Source organism: Ruditapes philippinarum, unplaced genomic scaffold (genome assembly GCF_026571515.1).
Source record: "Ruditapes philippinarum isolate M1 unplaced genomic scaffold, ASM2657151v2 ctg271_1_1_1_1, whole genome shotgun sequence".
NCBI classification, from domain to species: domain Eukaryota; kingdom Metazoa; phylum Mollusca; class Bivalvia; order Venerida; family Veneridae; genus Ruditapes; species Ruditapes philippinarum.
The window spans coordinates 171,572-196,072 of NW_026860094.1; the positions used below are offsets into that span (position 1 = coordinate 171,572).

Genomic DNA, 24,501 nt, shown 5'->3' on the forward strand with positions numbered 1-24,501 from the left:
ATTTCTAAGTTAAAAAGGGGCATAATTCTGTCAATATTGTAGGCAGAGTTATCCAACTTGTCAATCTGATGTATATTGTTACTATAAATAAGTATTGTAAGTTTCAATTGAATATCTCAAGCAATAATTGAGATATTTGAATTTACAAAAAACTTTAACCAACGTAGACGCCGACGCGGACGCTGACGCCGACGCCGGGGCGACTACAATAGCTCTCATATTCTTCAAATAGTCGAGCTAAAAATTGAGTGTTAAATTAAAACAAATACTCACCTATTTAAAAGATTAAACCCTTGATCAGAGAGGTATTGACCAAATTTATTTCTCAATGTGTTGTATGGATATTCTGTGAAGGAACACTTCTTCATTCCAGATAACTCCATCACACCTGGCCAGATCTTCTCTGTAGGTGTTCCTAGATCCTGTAAGGATAAATGTTTACATATCAATATAAACATTACAATCTTGAACTTTAACCTTTACCATGATAAATGTATTAAATGGACTTGCCTAGTTTTCAATGCTGACACAATTATTTATCATTTTCTAGAAAAAAAATGGACACATGTACTGACTGAATAGCAAGTGGGTGTAGATCAAGATAGAAATTCATTTGAAAAATGGGCAAACTTTGGTCAAAATCCATGAAGAATTATGTCCTCTAGTCTGGAAGTGGGGATGATGGTCACTAACAAGTACTTTAAGTTTCAATTCCTCAAAGGATATAGTAAACAAGAAACATGGCAATGCCATGAAACCAGGTTTTCAATTATCACCATTGTAGATAAATATGTTGTATTTGAAATACAAATACAAGCAACAAACAATGTAACTATGTGCAATGTAAAACATGAATAATGTAGGAGGAATTGCCACTGAAGAAGTGTTCACTATAATATTATGTATAAGGAAAAAAACAAAGGGCCATAATTAGGTCAAAAACTATCCAATCACAAAACCCCGACAATATGTGCCAGGGTGCTTGATGACAAAGCTTCTGTGAAAGTTTGAACAAAATCCGTTGAGAAATGTAGGACGAGTTCAGCACAGAAGAATTTGTTCACTATAATTATATTGATAATTCTGTATAATGAAAAACAAGTTACAAAGTAGACATGAAATAATATATCATATCTTTTTTAAATTACCTCTAAAGATGATATGACCTTTGACTGCCAAATCAAGTTAAAATCATGTAAACAGGATTTTCAATGTTAATGTCACTGTGACCTTGACCTTGGAGCCAGCCATGCGGAACATGCGTTCTGCACGTCATCTTGATGTGGTAAACATTTGTCTGAAGTTTCATCAAAATTCTTCAAAGGGTTGAAGAGTTACAGAGCGGACAGGATTTTCAATGTTAATGTCACTGTGACCTTGACCTTGGAGCCAGCCATGCGGAACATGCGTTCTGCACGTCATCTTGATGTGGTAAACATTTGTCTGAAGTTTCATCAAATTCTTCAAAGGGTTGAAGAGTTACAGAGCGGACACAATTTCGTTTGACGCCCGCCCGCCCATCCGCCCAGCCGCCCATCCGCCCATCCGCCCGCCATACCCCAATCTAATAACCAGGATTTTCAAAATTGAAAACCTGGTTAATAAGTGGGGAGGTAAAAAAAAAAAACTTAACCTAATGTCTTGGTCTGAATAAATTAAGGCAATATATTTAGAGGATATTGAATGAGTGTAGATTTAATACTGAATTTATTGAACAAGTTGAATATAATCATATAATGTAAGCCTCAGGTAAGCATAATATTGATTAATTCAACGAGTTCAATAAATGTAGTAATAAATCTACACAAATATAATTTTATCTATCACATATTCATATTATGAACAGTGAACAGGTTTACTGTAAAAACTGTCATTTTTCATAAGCACGGTTTTATGCTATGTTTGTTTATAATGTAAATGATGTTAATCAAATTGTTATTACACCAGTGTAGTATCATTTTTATCAAATGGTTTTATTTACACTCCTACGCCGCTCTTATGTAATAGCGTAGTTTATTACCTTGAATATTTTCTGTAACTGATCTATTTCAGATTTTCCCTGCCATATTGCCTTCATGACGAGAAACTCTGCCATAATACAGCCTACTGACCACATGTCAATAGGAGTGGAGTATTCCTTGATACCCAGTAACAATTCCGGTGATCTGTACCACAAGGTGACAACAATAGGTGTATAATGCTTTAATGGCTCTCCATACTCTCTGGCAAGTCCAAAATCTCCTATCTGAAAATGTGTATTTTAACTTATATTAATGTTTTATTCAAATAAACAACATCTGTCCACTTGACTATTCTCAGGGCTTAATACTAGAAAATCACATCAAGGTTTGGAAGAATTTTAGAAGTTCGGAATTGTGAATAATTCCATATAAATTAATATTTGAATTCAGAATCTTGGTCAATCAGCAGGAATATAGACCCAGCAGCCATGTGTGAGACTTCTAGTGAATACTTTTAGTGGTTTATGAGATAGACCTTTTTATAAAATTTTAACAGAACATAAATAAGGAGTTGGTGTAATTATGTGAAAATACATGCTTCAAGTCACAGATTTTATTTATTAACCTAAAAGATTTACAACATGAACTATCGTTAGGACAGCGTGCTGGACTATTCTCAATGCATGATAATAAAACACGAGTCTGAATGATGAAGAATTTAGCTTATACCATCACTATTGTTATCAAACCACTAAAAGTCAGCATCATACATTAGAGAATCTGACTAGACTTAAAGTAAGTACATGATGATCCGACTCTATACTGGTAACATAGGCAAGCAAGAGGTTCTTATAACAACCAGCAAACATAGAATTACAGGATAAGACACTGAAATAGAACTACCTAAAGACTCACCTTTAAAATACCCTTATGACTTAGGAGTAAATTGGATGTTTTCAGATCACGATGAATGATCCAGTTGTCATGGAGATGATGTACACCTCGCAATAACTGTAACATTAAAGTTTTAACTTCACCTGAAAAATAAACAACAAATTGTTTAATGATGGGGTATTAATATAGTGTAACTGACCTATTTACACATTGTTATGCACTATTAACTTCTGTATTTAACCTTCAATTTTCTATTTAATTAAAGTTTTAGTCATTCTTTTTTTACGCCGATTTTAACACAGTCAGTCCCAAAAACTGGCTTTCTGGATAACTTAGCAGTAGAATTATTTTATTCACATTTTTCACCCACTAATCCCATATGATTTGTGAAAGACAAATGGTCATTAGACTCATTGTTCAAGATAAGTTGCCAGGGATAAATTTTGCTATCCCTGAGGTCAGGATTGCAACAGTGAGTGAGTGACCTTATGAATATGATTGAGTTTCTGGTCTTGTTGAGTTTCTGGTCTTGGTCAGCTATCTACAATTATGACACTAAAAATATAAGTGAAATTTCCAGTGAATTGCTACACTGATGACTGAGAGATGAATATTCATACAAATCTTTAACCAAATGTTATGTAACAGTCAGCACCTGAGTAAGAAGAAAATCTTTTAACTTTTTGAATATTCAAGTAAATAACAAAGCAACATCAGATAATTGGTATAACAGGTAATATGAAGGCAAGTTACTCTTCCTAGTTTAATCTTTTCTGTCTAGGGTTAATCAAATTCTCAATATCCCTAATTACCTTCATGTATCATATAGATTCAAGTCTGGATGTATAAAAATTTGTAATAATCAAGTGTATCTTACCAACAAGGAATGGCTGTTTCATTGTTTCGGGCGCCATCAAACTTTTGAGATCATGTTCTACATAGTCCATTACTATATATATCTTATCCATATTGCTACCTACTACAATCTCCTGTAAAATATAGGAAGGAAAGAAAATATGAATTACATGACTGTACACTACAAAGACTACAATGATGTCTCAAACCATAAGCTGCTGAATCCAACTGTCCATTATCGATGCTGGGATATCAAAATCAGCCAACAAAGCAGAGATTGGTCAAACTAGCTCTAAACTGGTGGGAACAATTTTGGGTTTTATGTCGCACAAACACAGTAGGGTTCATATGCGACTTTCCAACTTTACTGAACATCAGGTGCCCCTCCATGCATTATTTCAGGCAGAACCATAGATGCTCTATAAATCAAAAGGATAGATTCCTCACATGACAGAATAAAAAACTGCTGGCGCGACTCAAACCCTTAGTGGTTACCAACAAGTGGTTTAAAGTCAATGACCTTAACCACTTTTTTTTTTCAACATTCCAGGACAGCAAAATAATATATTTACAGTATCTTATTTGGTACCTCTTTGGTTTCATATTAGTGTGGACTTAAATTCATCAAATATTCCTAGTGCCATAATACACAAAGGTCAATAATTCTATAAATGAACAAATCACAAAATCCTGACAGTATGTAGGCTACCATGGCACTTGATAACAATCATTCTAGGACTATTTGTTTGAAAATTCATCTAAAGACCCATTAAGCTCAAGAAATGCTTTAATTTCTCGATCTTTTTTATTTGTTTTCCTATCATTTCCAAAATGACAATTGGATCATATTTCGCTTCTATTGCTTTCTGGGACATAGTAAAGTTACAGTGATTTAGTATTTTGTATGGAAGTCAAAATTCTACTTTGTTTACATTATGCTACATTACAAATAATTTTAATTTCAGTACTACTTTTTTTTCAGGTAATACATGTAAGCCTCTAACATGCTTTTCAAAAGACAATAATTAAAAAATTATTTAGTTATGTTTGTCCCTTCTATATACAGTCAACTATCGTTATCTCGACATCGCTTTTCTCGATATTTCGTTATCTCGATGAAATTTTGAAAGTCCCGATTTTCTTCCTTCTTTATCTATATTGGAAATATTTGTTTATCTCGATATTTTTATTTCAATATTTTCAGTATCTCGATGTAAAATTTCAGCCCCAACAGTTATTTTCACACTATTATCCTTTGTTTATCTCGACTAATAGTTTTCTTTCATCTGTTCCCTTCAGACGTGTGAAAAACACAAACTAGACGATAATTGCTCAATAGCGCGTGTCATAATGATGATTATGTTTGTAACAAGTTCATGAAGTTTAGCTGTTTTATAAAAGTTAATCTATTTAGTGTGTTGATTGACTTATTTCCAAAATGAGTGGATTTTGCCTTCTTTATAAAAACATGTATTCGAAATGAAATAGTGAAAGTATAGAAACGCTATCGTTGCAATATTGTTTCGCAACATCACCACCAAATCAATCAGCGGTCGAACAATCTCGAGAAAGACCCGATAACTAACCCGGGAGCAAATCCGGATCAACCACCCTGAAAACAATGTTTTCACTATATTGGTGTATTACTGAGTAAACCTCACTAAGTGTTTTTATCACAGACACCCATATTTCCGCTGGTAAACATCCGCTTATGTTACTTTGTTCAATATTGACTAGGCATATGAAAACTAGACATGGGGATATCATAGTTTATTTGACATTAGGTATGCACATGTATTTTGTAAAAATCAGTTTCTGCCTTATTCAAACCCTAATATGTTTATCTCGACATTTTGTTATCTCGAACTTTTTGGAAGGTCCCGATGACTTCGAGATAACGAGAGTCGACTGTAATGAAAATTCTATTAGTAGCAGAGGCATAATGTGCATTGAAAAATTAACTTGGATAATAATGCAAGAAGAGTTGGAAGTTGGACTAGGAAGAGATTGTTTACATCCTTCCATCTGCTCAACACTCTGGCTGACAAATATCCATCTTCTTAGTAATTTTCTCGTAGAAATCCTGGTTAAAATTTTCAAAATACTTTGTTGAATCTAAACCAAGAGCAATAAGGAGTTTGCGGGTTTGGATGGGGGGGGGAGGTGAAGTGATTCGAAGTCTAGAGTTGCCTCTATTTTACATGGATATACAACCAATTTAACATAAATACCATGTAAACAATCAAATTTAAATATATGTCAATGGTCATAAATGACAAATAACATAAATTTATTTTCTATTGATTCTTTATAAGATGAACATTTAAAATTCAAAACTGATAGCAGCTTGTTACAATATGACAATAAGTGTAACACATTGCAATGTTTTCATAAAACAGTAATATATAAAACATTCTGTAATGGTAACTGGTGCAATTTATCCACATTATTGTTGTAAACATAAGTAATTTTACAATATTTTATACATAAAATAAAATCACACATTGACCTTGTGTATGCAGCATGGTTTATGCATGTGTGTGTTTGTGTTCATGTGAATCTGATTTTAGCAGGGTTAATGCTGGTTACGATATCTTTGAGCCAACTTTTTTTCATGCACATTGCAGACTTTGTATACCAACATAATATTTTGAACAAGGCAATGCTATAACAAAATATCGAGAATTCAGTTGTAGTTTTTAAACAATCTATGCTCTCTTTACTTCTAACAGCCAATTTCTGATGTGTGGCATGAAAAGTTAATACAAACATAAATAATATTCAACCTTTGTTTTGCTTGCTACATTTTTATCACATATGTGTCACATATAAATGGAAATTGTAGTAAAACCAAATCTGTAAATCTCAGTTTAATATAAAAAGCTTTCCAAAGTTCACCTTCCTACAAATGCAAGTGATGGTCAAAAACAAGTACATGTATTCACTGTTACAAAAGATTACCTTATGAGGCTCAGTGACAGTAAAGTTATAGAAAAACCCTAAAAAATGCTCTACATAATAAACGGGGTATATTCCACCATGCATACAAATGAAGAGGAGGTGATGGTCATTTGTAATCAATATATATTTCAACTGATAAGTACTCCAATCACAGTTGTAGGATAGCTCTATACATAAAGTTTTGCTCAATTTGTTGATATGTTTTAAGAAAATGTACTTTTTTTTTTACTAAATAATTGTATAAAAGTTCAGTTGTTACAACAAAAGAGGAGACATCTGTTTCTGTGATTGACAGATCTTCCATCATACATCAATCATTTTCTAACACCAAATTGCATTTTCCAATAAAAAAACAACAAGAAACAAATATTATACTTAAACTGTGGTAGGTAATATAAATTTATCATAATACAGAGACAAACAATGATGATAACATATGACCTTTTTATTAAAAGCAATCTAAAAACAAAACAGGTTACAAAGCCTATTACTTAAAGGGTTTCTAAGAAGATAGATGTAGTTATGTAAGCATAGAGAACCAGACAATGGAAGCAGAGCAAGACCATACTTATGGCTACTAAATCTTTTAATATCATTTTCTTTAGGGTAGTACACTTCTAATACACAATCTCCACTTTGATGAGTATTCAAATAGGCTAGAATCACTGTAAAGTGTATTGAAACTGAGGGGTGTGGTTTCAAACCACAGAAGGGGCAACATTTTTTTTCTTTCTTTTTTTCTTTTTAACATTTTTTTTTAATATCTCAGATCCCTAATGGAAGAAAAAAGTGTTTCATTTCATTATATAATTATTGCAGTTATTTATTTACTAAATAATGCCAAAATTTAATAGCAAATATGATACCAGATATTTTCAAAGTTTAATAAAAAAAAACTACAAGGTAAAAGTATTTTATATTTTGCAAGACCAACAAATATACATTTAAGAAAATTTAGGCAAACTTTGAAAACAGCCCCTCATTGTGGAAATTTTAGGGATATTTTAAATAAGGCTTTTTACATAGGGAAATGGTCAAATAAGTGTTATAAGTGGGTGGGGTAGGGTTAACTTTATACATATTAAAAACATTTTGTTTAAAAAAAAATCATTTTGCTTGTTTAATTTGTTACCTAAATATCCTTATAAATTTATATGTTTATGATTTAAAAGTATCTTACCTTACTTTACTGTTTTTGCCATTCAATGCTAAATTTACCAGGACTAGGTTTGTCTAGAAATACAGTAGCTTACACTGACTGTTACTATTTATGTCTTGAAATAATAATATGATACATCACTTATATTCTAAGTAAAGAGTAACTTACCCTCACTGTAACTATATTTGTATGTTGAGCCTTCAACAGGGTGTTGATCTCCCTCAATGAGGTGATAGGGAATCCTTCCTTCTCTTTCTCCATCTTTAACCTCTTTAAAGCCACTATTTCATCTGTAATACATAAATACTGAGAAATGAGCTGCGTCATGACAAAACCAATGTAATGCGTTTGCGACCAGCATGGATCCAGATCAGCCTGCGCAGCTGTGCAGTCTGATCAGGATCCATGCTGTTCGCTTACAAACCCAATTACAAGTAGAGATACTGATAGCGAACAGCATGGATCCTGATCAGACTGCGCGGATGCGCAGGCTGGTCTGGATCCATGCTGGTCGCAAACGCACTATGTTGGTTTTGTCATGACGTGGCTCTAATGAGTTTGATTGGGGTAAGATGAACTCCTATGACTGATTTCACATTGATACTTTGAGCGCCATTAATGGTAGAAATAAAGCTATGCTATCAGAATAAAGTCAGACCAAACTAAATGAGCATGTATTTACTTACCCCTTATAATACACTGAACTACTGAATTTATGATATAGAGCATTCCCTAATGGAAATGTCCATTGCTAATTTAAGGGTTTCTAACATCAAAAATATATAAATCAAACATTCAACAGTAGATTCTGGTCAGGTAACATATATATGAAAGTAAGTGCTGACCCAGCTCAAAACTGGAGGTATAATTCAGTTACTATTAAGGCTAGTATTGAGATGGCTGAATTTTGAAAAGATTTATGTCATAAAATAAATAATGAAATATCAAGTAAGGAAATTATTATTTTTTCACGTTATTTTTCTATTCAACTTATGTCTGCAAGAGTAAATTCCCTTGTATAACATGTTTTAAAGATTCTGCAATTTATGAAAACCAAATTTAAAATGAATTATACATGTAAATCCTACAATATAGTGATGCTACTAGATTTTTTGTAATCCATAGCAGGGAACACAAAAATGCAATACAAACAAATACAATATGTTGTGGTTTTTTTTTCACTTAATACTATGAATCTTGGTCAATGTTCATTTATTTGGCCAAACTCTTGTGGTTGACTGAAGCTAGACCAATACCTGTCAGTTCAGCTAACCTTTCTTTAGGGTCTTTAATACATTAAACAACAGTCAAATATTTTTACCAAATACACTTCTAAAATACACATACCAGTTTTCTTATCTCTAGCTCTATATACAACACCATAAGTCCCTTCTTCTATCCTGTTCAAACAACTAAACTCTTCTACATTCCTACATCCCTGCAAAATAAACCTGAACTTTAGTATTTCAAGTGAGTACTGCATAAAGCAATAATAAATGATTTTTTCAAAATATAAATGCTAATGCCACAGAAAACAAAGCTTTAAGAAATTATACACCTTACACTGTTTATATAAGAGTAAAAAATATCACACACTCCTTCAAATCTGATAGTTTTGTCTATGCCAATTTCTTTTTGGTTGATATTAGAAACTATAAGTTCAATGAGAATTTCCAGCAATTCTACAAATTACATTTGCAACATGATTTATTTGGAGTAAGCTTGATTAATTCCATCAATTCCAATTAATTCAACCTGCATAAAAATAGAATGAAGAACAAAATATTCACAACACTTTATATTCAGAATGAACTTGCAAAATATTGCCAGTTTCTGACAAAATTACTTTTTTGCATTTTCTAAAGTCTACCTGCACTAAGTCTTTGAAATCATGCTTTTCAACAATGTAAGATTAACTCTTCTGAGTTTTTGTAATGGAATTGTCTTGATTTAAATTTGGAACAGTCCATTCAAAGTTTATAGGGATACTGAGGCAAATTAATGACAAAATTAGCAAAATGATCTTATGTACTTAAATCACGCTAAAATGACATTTTTTACTGTCCCAGCATGAATTTCTGTTTAATTTCTATATATTTTGGGTTTGAAGCATAAAAATATCTGTATATGTTGAACAAAATTTAGACACAGACAGAATCACTGAGTAGTTTTAAAACAAGTAATGACTTGAATAAACCCTGGAAGTTACAGTAACAGATATTGGGGATATTGCATTATTGAAACAAGTCTAAGCCATTCATTTGACATGTTCTTTAAGGTTTCCAGAGTTCACTGTGACAATTTTTTTGAAATCTTAACACTCTAACCTGACCCACGTGGGTCAAGTTAGGATACCACTATTTCATTCCTTATAAGGAGTAAAAGATTTATTCCTGTGACTGCTGTATTCATTTTCAGGAAATTTACAGAATAATTAATGAAAACTTCAAAATGAAGAAATAAAATTTTGCCTGTGTCTCCCTTTAAGGGAGTTCAATACTGAAATTCAAAAACTAGGCAACCAACAATTTAGGAACTGTTTGGTTTACAAGTATATGCAGATTTACCTGGCTCTTATATTTGTGGCAAAGGCTTATAACTTTCAGTTGCAGCAACAATGGAAATGTTGTAAAATATATGTATATTGCAGAGTTTTATAAAACATACCTGTATTGAAGAGTGTTATAAAATATACCTGTTTGTTTGTTTAGGTCATATGGCGATGTTCCAGCTTTACTGGTGGAGGAAGACCTCAGGTGCCCTTCCATGCATTATTTCAGGCACTAATGGGCACCTGAGTAGAACCACCGACATTCCGTAAACTAGCTGGATAGCTTCCTCACATGAAAGAATCCAAAGTTCCTGTCGGAATTCATACCCACAACGGTGATGGGCAAGTGATTTGAAGTCAACGACCTTAACCACTCGGCCACAGACGCCCCTAATATAAACCTGTATTGAAGAGTTTTATAAAATATACAGTCTAACTTGCCCATGCGACCACGTGTATTAAGCGACTTTTGTCTTAAACGATCACTTTAAATTCCCCCCGATCATTTTCTATCTATATCTTTAATGTATTAAGCGACTTTTGCTCAACGCGACCAGCGACCGCTAATTAGTCACCTAATTGACATCAATCTTTTCATGAAACGACCACTTTTACCTGTCAAGTAATTGTGTTTTTACAGAACGCCACCTCGTTATGTCACAAGTGTCAACAATCAAAACACAACAATAAACGTGTGAAAAACTCTATTTCCCATACCGTTTTAGCGTATGCAAATGAAGTTAAGTATACGCGTGACGTGTATTATCCAATAATATCGGATAAACAATGCAACGCTCCGCCCATACTGAGATGGTGTATACGCTTCGCTTGTTGACATTTAGACTGCATTGAATTGACCTTGAACTTGATCAGCCATTAAATTAATCGTAACAAATAGATGTAGTTTGTTTATTTCAAATGAAAAAAATGCACAACAGAAAACATCTTCACTAACAGGAGACAAGGAAAACAACGGAGAAGTTAAAAAATTCTGGAAAAAATGTCAAACATGTACGTAATGGATCTTGAAACTGTTTTGTCAATAAATATTTTACATTTGCATCCATTTAGATTATCGGAGCGTACCTTTTTCAACATTTATATAAAAATGAAGTTGAAAAACAATCCCACCGAATAAAAAAGATGTCATTTATAAATTTTGACTTTTATATCATGCTGACTGTCTTAAGAGACCGTTTCATTAAGCGACCGTTTTGGGTGTTTCCCTTGCCCGGTCGCTTAATACACGTTTGACTGTACCTGTATTGCAGTGTTATAAAATATTCCTGTATTGCAGTGTCATAAAATATACCTGTATCGCAGGAAAGTATGGAGGTAAGTCAGGTTTAAGTTCTAGGGGAGACATAGGTGGTGTTTCATCAAGGTAACCATCATCCTCGTGATGATCATTTAAATGAACAGAATGGGTCTCACTCTCATTTTCAGAATGGTCGTCAAATTTAGACTTTGCTGAAAGAAATAAACACTAAAATTTGAGAATCAGTTTCTAGTTTTAACAAGAGGGCCATGATGGCCCTAAGGTCGCTCACCTGTATATAGGCCCCACGGAGCGGGGCCAGTTTAAACTCCAGGGCTTTTATTTAAACAAACTTGGTAGACACCCATTAGAAGATGTTTCATGCTAAACATCTAAGGTCTAGCTCGTTGGGTTTTTTAAAAGAAGATTTCTTAAGTTTTCTCTTTACACATATATTTAAAAACAATTACACCCCTGGGGCAGGGCCAATTTTGACCCCAGGGCTTTTATTTAAACAATCTTTGTAGACACTTCCTAGAAGATGTTTCATGCTTAATATCTAAACTCTAGCTATTCGGGTTTTTTCGAAGAAGATTTTTAAGTTTTTGCTATACACATATAAGGAAAATCAATGTCCCCTGGGGCGGGGCCAATTTTGACCCCAGGGCTCTTATTTGAACAAACTTGGTAGACATCCATTAGAACATGTTTCATGCTAAATATCTTAGCTCTAGCTCTTTGGGTTCTTTAAAAGAAGATTTTTTAAGTTTTTACTATATACATATAGGGAAAATCAATGACCCCCTGGGGCGGGGCCAATTTTGACTCCAGGGCTTTTATTTGAACAAACTTGGTAGACACTCACTAGAAGATGTTTCATGCTAAATATCTTAGCTCTAGCTCTTTGGGTTCTTTAAAAGAAGATTTTTTAAGTTTTTACTATATACATATAGGGAAAATTAATGACCCCCTGGGGCGGGGCCAATTTTGACTCCAGGGCTTTTATTTGAACAAACTTGGTAGACACTCACTAGTAGATGTTTCATGCCAAATATCTAAGCTCTAGCTCTTTGGGTTTTTTAGAAGAAGAAATTTAAAGTTTTTTCTTTTGGTTGCCATGGCAACCAGAGTTTTGCATGGAATTAAATTCTTTGAACAATTTTCAAATGTGACCACCAAAGGAACAATCCTGTGAAGTTTGGATGAAATTGGCTTAGTGGTTTATGAGGAGATGTCATTTAGAGTAAAAGTTTACGGACGACGGACGGACAGACGACGGACGGACGCCGGACTAAAAGCGATCACGAAAGCTCACCCTGTCACAAAGTGACAGGTGAGCTAAAAAGTCAAAAAGGACAAAATATGAACATGAAAAATAGAACCAGACACCAACAACTCATTTTCAGAATGTTTTTTTTTCAAACTTTGAATTTGGGATCAGAATTCTTAAGAAACAATAAACAGAAAAATGTCTTATAGATTAAATGGTTTGTAAGTTTATAAAAGAAAGAAATTTTTAAAAAACTTATCAACTTTATACATATTAGCTTTATTACATATAAAAATCAACTCCATGTCTAGAGTCATCATATCAAACCTGTTTAAAGGGAGACAAATCCTATGTAACTGGTGAAAGGTTTCAAAACAGTCCAAACAAAATGTTGCCTTTCAATGACAATAAGCAATCTGTTACAAGTCAACAAGTTTTCGATGTTACAAAATTTTCAAGAGTGAGAAAAATTTTGACTGGCACACTTGTACCTTTTCCCAAACATGGTGAAAACATAACCTCACAGTAAAAGCAAAACATAATGAAAACATACCCAGATGTTTCTTGTCAGGGTCATCATGATCGGGACTTTCAGATTTGATTTTCACGCTGCCATCTTTAACATGATCCTCCTCTTCGCTGGAATCATCACTCTCACTAGATGATTCACTTCCTGTAACGTTAACATATAGATTTAATAATAGAGCAACTTTCAAGGTGAGACATTTATTTATATTAGTTTACAGAAAATGATTGAAGCCGCACGGACATTTTTTCTATCCGGGATCCTTGGCGAAAATTCTACCTCTCAACCTGGGATAATTGGTTTAAGTACTACAGGTGCAGTATAAAAAATAAAGATTATTTTAATCAGAGGAAACACAATTATCCACATTATAATGCATATATAACCATGCAGTTTTTTCTACACATTAAGCATAAATCACAGCAACAAATATCTGCCAGAAAAAAATCTGTATCACACTATAATGTGATCCTGAATTACACATTGCTGGCGTTATGCTATGGTTGAATATGCAGTTTAAATTTGACAAGGTATATAGTAATAAGGATTTATAGGAAGGATCTTGATTCCGTGCTTCACCATATCCTAGCCTTGTAAAATCCCCACAAATAACAAATCAAGATAAACCTATAATAACCCTATTTTCTCTTGTAGGAAAGTTGCATCTTTGATAAATATATAAAATATATTATGCATCCCTTTGAAAAAAGTTGAATATTGCCTCAATATAAGATAAATATTTCGTCATATGAATAATACAACAGATCATACAGTTTTCTTACTGGAAAGATAAATATGTCATTTATACCTGAGCCAGAATCGCTTTCTGTATCTTCACTTTCCTCCTCGGATGGTGACAATGCTGTATCAGGTAGTTCATGTTTCTCCTCTACATGTTCTTCTTCAGACTCTCTCACCTCTTTCTTCACCTGTACCTTCCTCTCCTTTGACCTCTCATGATCTTCATGACTCTTTGACCCTGACCTTGACCCTGTTAATAGCATGCATAATTTCTAAAATATTTGTTCAACATATATTTTTTATCAATTTTTTAAAAAAATTATGGCGAGTACAAAAATACTTTATGAGCTGCCAACATGAAATTAGTAATCATTATAAAAGTATATGTAATGTGTCTCTCCATATATATAGAAAACTTAACTTTTATGGCAATATTACCAGACCATAGTCATCCACAAATAATTTGTTGAATACTCAATTACATAGTTATAGAACTACATGTACTTTCTTTCTCCGAGTTTCTTCCCTTCATAAGTAAAGTCCAATTTACTTACCAAAATCTTGTATTGTTGGGTTTAAATTCACTCAAACAATGTAACGGTTATACAGCAAGTAGCTAACTTTATTATATATTTGAGGCAAACCGAAGGTGCCATTTCATGCATTTATTCAGGCAAGAGCATGCACCTGTGCAGAACCACCAACATTTTGTAAGCTACAAAAATGTAGCTGGATAGAAATAAAGAATTCAATACCCCTTGAGGCAAAGTTGGCTAAAACTTTTTTTCAACTTAAAATGGTAAAGAAATATATAAAATTTTCAATTTTAGAGCCCAATACAACATTAAATGAACATATTCCAATCTTAGAGAAAATATTTCAATGCATCTTACATGTACCTTTATCCGAGGATCTATGAGCATGTCTGGATTTAGAATGATCTCTACTTGATTCTCTTCTTTCTCTACTCCTACTTCTACTACGGTGACGTATAATTCCCTTTTCTTTTATCATACGCTGCTCTTTTCTGATTCTGACTGTAATAGAAGTATTGGGACATATTTAGACATATCACAATACAAGAGCGATCAGTGATCACATGTGTCGCCTCATGATGGCCAATTTCATGTTGGGACAAGTTTTGTGACAGACAGACAGACGGACAGACAGTGCACAACTAGACTGGTACTGATCATTCCCATAAAGTTTGGATAAAATTGCATCAGTAGTTTTTGACGAGTAGCCGGACAAGCTTTTGTGTATCTGGCAACACACAGAAAAAAACACCTTTTTATCAAAGGGCCATAACTCGGCCAAAAATCATTCAACCGGAAAACCCGTGTTATATGCGCAAGGACTTGCGCTACAGATCAATCCTGTAAAGTTTCATTGAAATTGCATTAGTGGTATAAGAGAAGCAGTTCGGACAAACTTTAACAATAAAAATTATTAAAGGGCCATAACTCTGACAAAAATCATTGAACCGGAAAATGCTGACAATATGCACAACTAGACTTGGTACTGATCATTCCTGTAAAGTTTGAATGAAATTGCACCAGTAGTTTATGAGGAGTAGTCCGGACAAGTTTTGTGACGGACAGACAGACAGACGACGGAGAAGTGATCCCTATATATCGCCACTACTACGTAGAGGCGACACAAAAATCTCATCTTTGTTATTTTTTTTTAGAATAACATGCTTTTTCTATGTGTTACTGTAGTTTTACTTCTTAAACATATTCATGCGAGTTAAATACATCATAATTTTTAAGGTTCTTGCAGGTCTATCAGATGTATAAGCCTAAATATTTCAGACACAACTTTTCTTACTTTCTTCCCTTTCCTTCCTCTGTTGCTGAAGTTTTCTTTCTTCTTCTTTTTTCTTCCTTCTTTCCTGTTCTCTTCTGTCTCTCTCTTCCCTCAATTTTCTATCTCTGTTCTTCTCTCTTTCCAAACGCTCCAGTCTTTCCCTAATAAGGTAAAATGTTTTATGTAACATAAATCACTTGTTCAATATTTTAAATGTTTCTGTACCTCAGAAATGAATACATATATTTTTCTTAAGAAAAGGCAGCTGTGTACATCAAAATGTTGTAATAACGGATTTAGAGCATATTAGATGCTTATTGAATGGGACTGAATCAATTTGTAAAAAAAGTTCCAAAATGTAAATGAAGGTGTATTTTGATTTCTATACAAAATCACTTTAATGTGATAATATTATGCCCATCCAAGCTAAATATTTAAAGTGAGTGTGCAGGTTAACTTCCGTTAAGTAAAAATTAACTTTACATTTTGCCATAAACAATTCAGAGTTTACATTATACCTCATAAATAGAAACAATAACCTATGTGACATACTGAAATTTCTATCAATATCCTTCGAAATTGATCATGTACCATTCAAGTGATAAAAAGAGTGGGTCAGTCATTTTATATTTTAGACAGTTTTTATATTTTCCCCTTCACATTTTCCGTGACAAATTATTGGCCAGACACCATTTTCAATAGTCATTCTTTCAAAATGTAGAGCTAATTCAGCTCAATTTGTCAGCAAAGTATGATGTCACTTTAGCAACAATAATTGCCATAGAATACTATATAAGCAAATGAAGACTTTGCAAACTCGCAAATGGATACTCATTTTGAAACTGATGATTAATAATATTTCTAAGACTGTCATAAAGAATTAGCAAACATGATATCCGAAGTACCTTTCCATCCGAGACTTTTCTCGTTTTTCCTTTTCTTTTATCAATTTTTCTTTCAGCTCTTTCTCCCTCTCTCTTCCTGTCAACAGTTTTCTGTCATGTCTTTCCTGATTTCCTATTTAAGAAAAAATGTAAAAAATTAAGCAAAATAATTTTCTTTTATCATGAAAAAAATCTTGTATGGAATGCTTCAAATTCCATTTTCCTGTAGGTCCATTTTCCTGCTACCTACAGATAGTAAACAATACATGTATACATGTATTCTGTTAATCAAAATTGTAAAGAAAACTCAAGAAATAAAATTTTATTCATTTTTACCATCTGCTTTGCTTTTTTACTTTAACTGATGTTCATGAATATACATGAATGTCACAAGGGCTAACAATTTATCACTTTTAACAAATGCTGCTACACCATCAAGTTTTAACATTTTCAAATCATTTAAACTGAAGTCTCAGATTCATAAGTGGGAAAATCTTACCCCTAGGAGCCCCTCTATCTTCCCTATGGTCCCTTATATCTCTACCATGACTTCTTTCTTTTCCCCTATGTCCCTCTTTTTCTTCTCTGTGTCTTTCTCTTTGCTTTTCCTTCTTTCTATCTTCTTTGTGTTTATGTTTGTGCTTGTCCTTTTTCTTCACAGGTACTGGTGGAGGTTTTATACCAGGCCCGTCATCATGATCTTCTTCATCAGCTGAATGCCTGTATGTAATTTATATCAAGAGTGGTACTATATCACTATTGTATATATTATTCATTGGGTTTCAACTCACACTGACACAGGAATAGTTAAAACTGCAAAGTGGGAATTTCCAGCTTAACAACAGTAGGAAGACCCCAAGTGCCCCTCTGTTATTTCTGACATGAGCTGACACCTATGTAGAACCAAGTGCTGACTCTGTAAGATAGCCAGATTGTTTCTTCATACGAAAGATTTAAAGGTCCCTGGCGGTACTTGCGGTAGTGAGAGACAAGTGGTTTGCAGTTAACAACCTTAGCCACTGAGCAACAAACACCTCTTTTATAAACAGCCTTTCCTACAAATGTAGGTGATAACTTCACATATCATCTGTATAAACAAGTAATGCATTAGTATTTCTGTTAAAAATGAAAAACTAAGAATTGAAACAATAAAATGTATTACATGTACATGATCTAATTTCACAAAAAAGTGTTTCTATACCAAATTTGATTCAGCATTTCACAGAACTGATACATTCTTAAACTCTCTTTTTTTAGAGACATAGGGCATGATAGGCTCCCCTTATGGAATGAAATCAGATTTTGTGAAAGGGCAATTGCAATTTCTCGGGCCTTTTAGTTGGTCAGAATAGCCGATCATTCCCATTGGTATGAGGGTGTTTGATTATTAAAAATGAATAATATTATATATAAAGATGTATATCCATCAATGGCACAGAAGCCTACTACTTTATCCAATGACATAAACAATCAGGAACTTACATATCATGGTCCCTGTCACTCTGGGTATGTTCTTCTTCCTCTTCTTCTTCTTCTACCTCATGTTCGGATGTTTCATTATCCTCACTCCTTGCTGCCAGTTCTGGACTGCTTGACGCCAGTTCTCCTTGCTCATACGGACTTCTTGAGCTTCTGTCTGACACCAAGGTAACTGAAAGTAAAAATTATAATAAATTTCTAAAAATAAAGAAAAATAAACAGAGATACAGATAATCTGCATGATGGCGTAAATACACAATTAAAATTGTCCCAATACTCAAAATAAATTCAAATCTCTGCATACAACAACTCAATTGTTTAATAAATTACCCATATCATTATCGGCTTGCATTGTTGACTTATGCTAATAATGCAAACAGGCAGGGCAGGTTGTAAGTATTATTGAAAACAGAACTTCTGGTTTAAATTTAGCAGAATTGAGCAGCTTTCATTCAGTCAATTCTTTTCGCTAATTTTTAAGTTTTTACATTTACTTTACATTTTGTATTTCTTGCAATCTGTGTCAGGTAAAAGGTTGATGCAGTGATTCATCCTAATCAATCGTCTGACAAATTGCATCTTCTCAGCCCTTTTCATCAAACTTCTGATAAGGACCTCAAACATAATACTAAGAATACACAGAACATATATTAATGGTATTTTGGTCTAACAAATGCTCAATAAAAAAATTATTAAATAAATACTAATTGATTTTTTGAATAAAAGTAATTCATATCAGACTAATATACATGTGTGATAAGGCTGCATTTTAGTAATCTATTAATTGTAAGCTTATTTCTGTTACCATATTTGTTACAGTTAATTTGATAGGTGCTTTCGGTCTAATTCTATATTTTCATTGGTTGACTTGATTGAAATTATTCAATAAGTTTAGAATTTGTTATGAGTTATTTTGACCAATCAATTTTAGAGTTATTATTTCTATGACGACCAAAATGTATATATAAATACCGGGTGATCTTCTGTATTTGCAGTCTCCAAAGCTTTCACACGTTTTAAAACATTATAGTTTTGACAATATCTAAATCTAAATGATTAATTAACTTAACAGGTTTTTTTTTTTTTTTACTAACAAATTGACACCGATAGTTGGTGTCTTCCCCTCCGTAAATTAATAGCCAAGTTTTTTCCCCAAAAATTCAATTTTCCCTTTGGACTGCTAAGGAATTAAATACTTAAAAGGTTAAAAATATAGTTTTTCCATTTCAGCAAATAAAACCCACCAATTGTAATCAAAAATAACCAAAAATATTGCAGGAATCTTCTGTTACCAAATTGACTTTTTTCATGTATTTTTTCCCCTCCCTACCAGTGTCCAGCGTCTTCCCCTTTTCCAAAAAAACCCTGCTTAGGTTAAAAATTCTTATACATAAATACTTAATAACTTATGTTAAAATTATCTTTCAATAAAGAACCATATTTAGTAGATTTCTGATTTAAAATATAATTTCATTCAACTTATTCATAAATAAATCTGATTGTTGTTGTTGCAATAAATCTCTGACTTAGTATTAAATTTATAAATAATAATGTCTTGTGTTTTACTTTGTTAATTTGAAGGTAGCGTCCATACAGCACAACCTTAGCCACTGGCTGGCAATTAGAGGTCAGAGAACCTGGGTATATAGGGCCATATAAAGTTATCTATATGATGACAGATCACATGCTGTCTGTCTTATTATTTGGCGCTTTTCTGTTAATTTATCAAGAGCACCACTGATGTTGGGCTCGATCCAACTTTAATCACTCAGGGCTCTCGAATGACACAGGGATCCGGGTTTTGACTTGTGAAAATCAGGAAATGAACAAATTTGACACAATTTGCCACTTGGTATTTTCAGCTATGCAATAATAATTACCTTAAATCCACCCCTAATTACCTATAAAATTCTACGTATGTTCAAATCACACTCAATAAAAATGTCACTATGTATTACACACAGCATTGTTTATAGCCTGTGCACTGAAGCGTGACATCAGTGGAGGTAATTTGACAGCACTAAAAATAGCTCTAGACAACTGATAAAAATTACATACTTGAGGTGTCAAAGAGTCTTTGACTCGTAAAATTCTGACCCTACTGAGAGCCCTGATCACTGTTATTAAACCGGCATTTTCACACATGTACCCACCTCTATTAATCTATGTGGCTTTATCCTGGAATAGACCCCAGGGTCTAAACCAGGAGTAAATATAAGGTTCATTCTGTTTTCTTTATTGTATTATAGGGTACAAGTTTTACTTCTGAAATATACATATGGATTGAAATTTTTAGATATAAAACTTATAAACTGTAAATAGATCTAGTACATTTTTTTATTTATATACGACTAATATTTTAACTTATTATCATGGTTGAAGATAGTCCAATATATTAGACGTTACAGGCTTGTTATAGTTTATGTCGGTCAAGCCTGACATCTAATAGTTATTGCTCAAACACGCATAGCATCATAAAAAATTCAAAAAATGTCTATTGTCTTGCCTTTCAAGCTTTATTCAAAAGCTTATCTTCTTTTCTTTCAATTTCATGCTCAATCATACACAAAAACTCTCAAACAATGTACTTCTCAATTTAAAATAAAATATAAACATCAATCTATTTTTGTCTATCAGCCATATGGTTAAGCAAGGTGCTTTACAGATTAATTCCAAATTTTTGAACGGAAAAATATATTCGAACACACTGATGGTGCATGGGCAATTATTTCGTTAAAAAAATATTCCGTTAGATTGTTCTGATTCAGTTAAACGCTTGCATTTGAATTAGCCAATCAGATTTCGCGCACTTTATGGCCGCCATTTGTTTATCCGCTGTAAAAAGAATTGAAATACATGAGAGGATTTAATCATGATTTTTCGGATGTGACAGTTTAATCATTTTGACAAAAGGTATTTATTTTTTAGTTTTGTTCATAAATACGTCAAAACTTATGTAAATACACGCTGTCTTCATTGTTTTTCGTTCCGCCCGATTTTCTGGCGGAACATGCTATGGGTTTTGGGTTTGCCTAAAATACGAAAGTGAGATTTTTGACGAAAGTGAGCGAAAGTGACTTTTAAAATTAAAATTGTACCGTTTTAATAGAATTTTACAGTAAAATTGTTGTCTGAAGACGTATATTATTAGCAACTTATTATATATATTATAATAAATAACCATAAATCATGATTTAATCGCCATTTATTTGCCTAATTTATATATTCAAGTTTAGTTATCTTCCTTTTGCTGGCATAGAAAAATAAGAAAGTGACTTGTTAACTATTAGAAAATGTACTAAATTAGGCCTGAAAAATGCAATATTAGTAGTATAACTTTCAATTCAAAGCTTTATTTCATATTTGACAAGTCACTTTCGTATTATTTAATGTGAACGAATGGAAGATCTCAGAACTTGTGTATAGATATTATGCAAACAAATGGTGATTAAATCATCATAATGATTATTTTTGAAAATAAATATTATATATTTCTGACAATATACGTCTACAAACTGCAATTTTAGTATAAATTTCAATTTAAACTCTATAAGTAGACTTCTATATTTAATATTTTACAAGTCACTTTCGTATTTTACAAAGTGAGGGAAAGGAAAGTTTCAGAACTTGTGTATAGAAATTATGCAAATAAATGGCGATTAAATCATCATAGTGATTATTTTTGAAAAGAAAAATTATAAGTTGCTAATAATATACGTCTGCAAATAGCAATTTTACTATAAAATTCTATTAAAACGGTACAATTCAAATTTTAAAAGTCACTTTCGCTCACTTTCGTATTTTAGGCATACCGATGGGTTTTTGAGGGGTGGGAGTGGTTTCGTCTAACTACCGGTTCGTCTAACTGATCTTATATAGTAAAACAGGTAGTGGTTTCAGCTAACTTAATTTAGTGAACAATAGCTATTGTATAATGGGCACTTCAATTATCGCGGGTCTTAATGTGTGGTTTATCACACATTTTCATGCAATTAAAGACAAGCTATTGAAAATTTAAACATATTATATATAATCTATATCAACTATAAATACAAATTAATAGTTAAAGCTGAAAAAAATGCTTTTAATCGGAATAAAATCGATACTAAAAAAATAATTATTTTTAATTTCATTTTCCGTGAAAAGAATTTTATTTTTTATTTAGAAATATATCAAAATATATGAAAATTCACAAATAGACATTTACTAATATATCAATATATTGTATTATAATTTTTATTCTTGACTCAAAAATAATTTATCAAATAACGAAAAAACCTTTTCAAAATAAGTATAATATATAAACATACTTCTACAATATATTATATTCATTAATGATATTTGCGTCATAATTTAATTATAACAAATTATTGATGATAAAAGCACTATATATATATGAACCACGTCTACTTTGCCTTTAATTACTATATAACATCAGTTAGACGAAACCACTTTCGCACCTCTTCATAAATTAAGTTAGACGAACCGGTAGTTAGACGAAACCACCATAATTCTTTTTGAGCAATTTCGATATGACGTTGCTTTGCCCAGAAGCTAAAATATCTCAAAGCGACGTCATATTTATAGGACTAGGTTGAAGAAACCAAAAGTACAAAATGCCCCGTTTATATTTATTTGGATTTGTTTATAATTCTTAATTTCTGTATCCGTCGGGATTTTAAAATATTATCTATTATGAAGTGTCTCATGAAGATGTTAATATCCGAACACTGTTACATTTCGCGACTTTACAATTCAGCAATTATAACTCGTCAATTCCAAAATGGAGATTGATACATAATTACAAACCTTTTCGACGACTCATCGGTCTTATCTTTAAAGTTCTCACTATTTAGAAAATATCCATATAATTACGAAACTTTTGATTTCGGAAATGTTGATACGTTTCAAGAGGAGATCACTCTTCGAAGCGCGTGCACTGTTTAGGTATAGAGATACTAAATTCACCCCTCCCCGTTACAGGCCCGTAGCGTATAAACCTGCCATCGTGCTAAAAGTTTTTGCGATTTTTTTATTTATTAATATCCTGGGATCCTACATATTACCGGACAAAATATGATGTTTTTTCGTTGTAACTTTTATTTAAAATAATAGAAAAGAATGAAATTTTACCCAAATGATTGTGGGTTCTTAATATACGTTAACATTTCTTTATCAAACATAAAATTAAACTTTTGACCGTAGAAATGTGTCTTTAAAGTAGGGCATTAAAAGAGGAAAAAAATCATGTAGACAACTCAATTTACCGGACATTGTGTTTCAAAAGTTTTTGAAGTGTTATATTGAAATTAAGCAAGGAGACTTCGACTATTGAATGACAATGTTAAGATACTGGAAAAAACCATTATGTCACTAAAATAGACACAGCAGCCATGCTTGTTACGAAGAGGCCAATATAGGGGTGTAATTGAAATAAACACTATTAACTCAATTAACGTATTGATTCTTCATGATCCTTAAAAGTATGACACATTTTGATATTCAAATGGAATTCTGTTCTTTCTCATACATTTTCCTTTTGATCATCATGTAGCATATGTTGCAAAAGCCATAAAGTCTATTTTTTGTACATTTCATGTAGAGTTTCCTCCCATGGGCGCGTAACCTGTTTCCTTATATGTTTCTTATTTTGCATTTCTTTGTAAAAGACAACAACAAGATATTGTTTGAACGAAATTTAAAATCACTTTTTATCCTTAAAATATGTAACGATTGTCTCCTGAGGTAACTTTGAGAAGAATTAAAAGTAAAATCTATCTAAAATAAGTTAATAACCCATTAAGGGCCTCAATATTCGGGAATGCGCAGAACAGATTATTCCCCCGCATGACCAGGTCATGGAATAACTAGTAAACTAAAGCATCCTAGAATAAAAATTTTTCCGGGGGAGCATGCCCCCGTACCCCCCTAGATTCTGGCTAAAACCAACCAAATTGGCCGCACCAATCACAAAATCGTGACGACGGGCCTGAAAGGGTATGTTAGTAAATAAAGAACTGAATCAACAATATTTGCCTAAAAGTGGTTTTGTTGTTATTTACTTTGCAGTAGAAAGTGTGTGAACGATTCAGACCGGAAGATTTTTTAATTGAAGCAAAAAATAAAGCCTTATTTAACTGGAATAGATTTTGT

The 24,501-nt window shown here is 32.7% G+C and overlaps 1 protein-coding gene across 2 annotated transcripts in view; it reads right to left on the reverse strand.

Annotated features, from left to right (window-relative positions):
• Positions 1-23,311, reverse strand: part of LOC132758866 (cyclin-dependent kinase 11B-like) — a 29,254-nt gene extending 5,943 nt beyond the window's left edge. Inside the window, exons 1-15 of one of the 2 annotated variants that reach the window (XM_060750572.1) lie at positions 23,158-23,311; positions 18,352-18,520; positions 17,369-17,589; positions 16,891-17,002; positions 16,007-16,146; positions 15,076-15,213; positions 14,244-14,426; positions 13,463-13,582; positions 11,694-11,851; positions 9,178-9,268; positions 7,999-8,120; positions 3,733-3,844; positions 2,877-2,998; positions 2,021-2,245; positions 274-422 (exon numbers count right to left, since the gene is read on the reverse strand). In XM_060750572.1, the coding sequence (XP_060606555.1) occupies positions 274-422; positions 2,021-2,245; positions 2,877-2,998; positions 3,733-3,844; positions 7,999-8,120; positions 9,178-9,268; positions 11,694-11,851; positions 13,463-13,582; positions 14,244-14,426; positions 15,076-15,213; positions 16,007-16,146; positions 16,891-17,002; positions 17,369-17,589; positions 18,352-18,520; positions 23,158-23,173 (2,078 nt within the window). In that variant the 5' untranslated portion in view covers positions 23,174-23,311. Of the gene's footprint in view, positions 1-273; positions 423-2,020; positions 2,246-2,876; positions 2,999-3,732; positions 3,845-7,998; positions 8,121-9,177; positions 9,269-11,693; positions 11,852-13,462; positions 13,583-14,243; positions 14,427-15,069; positions 15,214-16,006; positions 16,147-16,890; positions 17,003-17,368; positions 17,590-18,351; positions 18,521-23,157 lie in introns of both variants that reach the window. The other variant, XM_060750571.1, reaches the window with a different exon arrangement.
• Between the last annotated feature and the right edge of the window lie 1,190 nt (positions 23,312-24,501).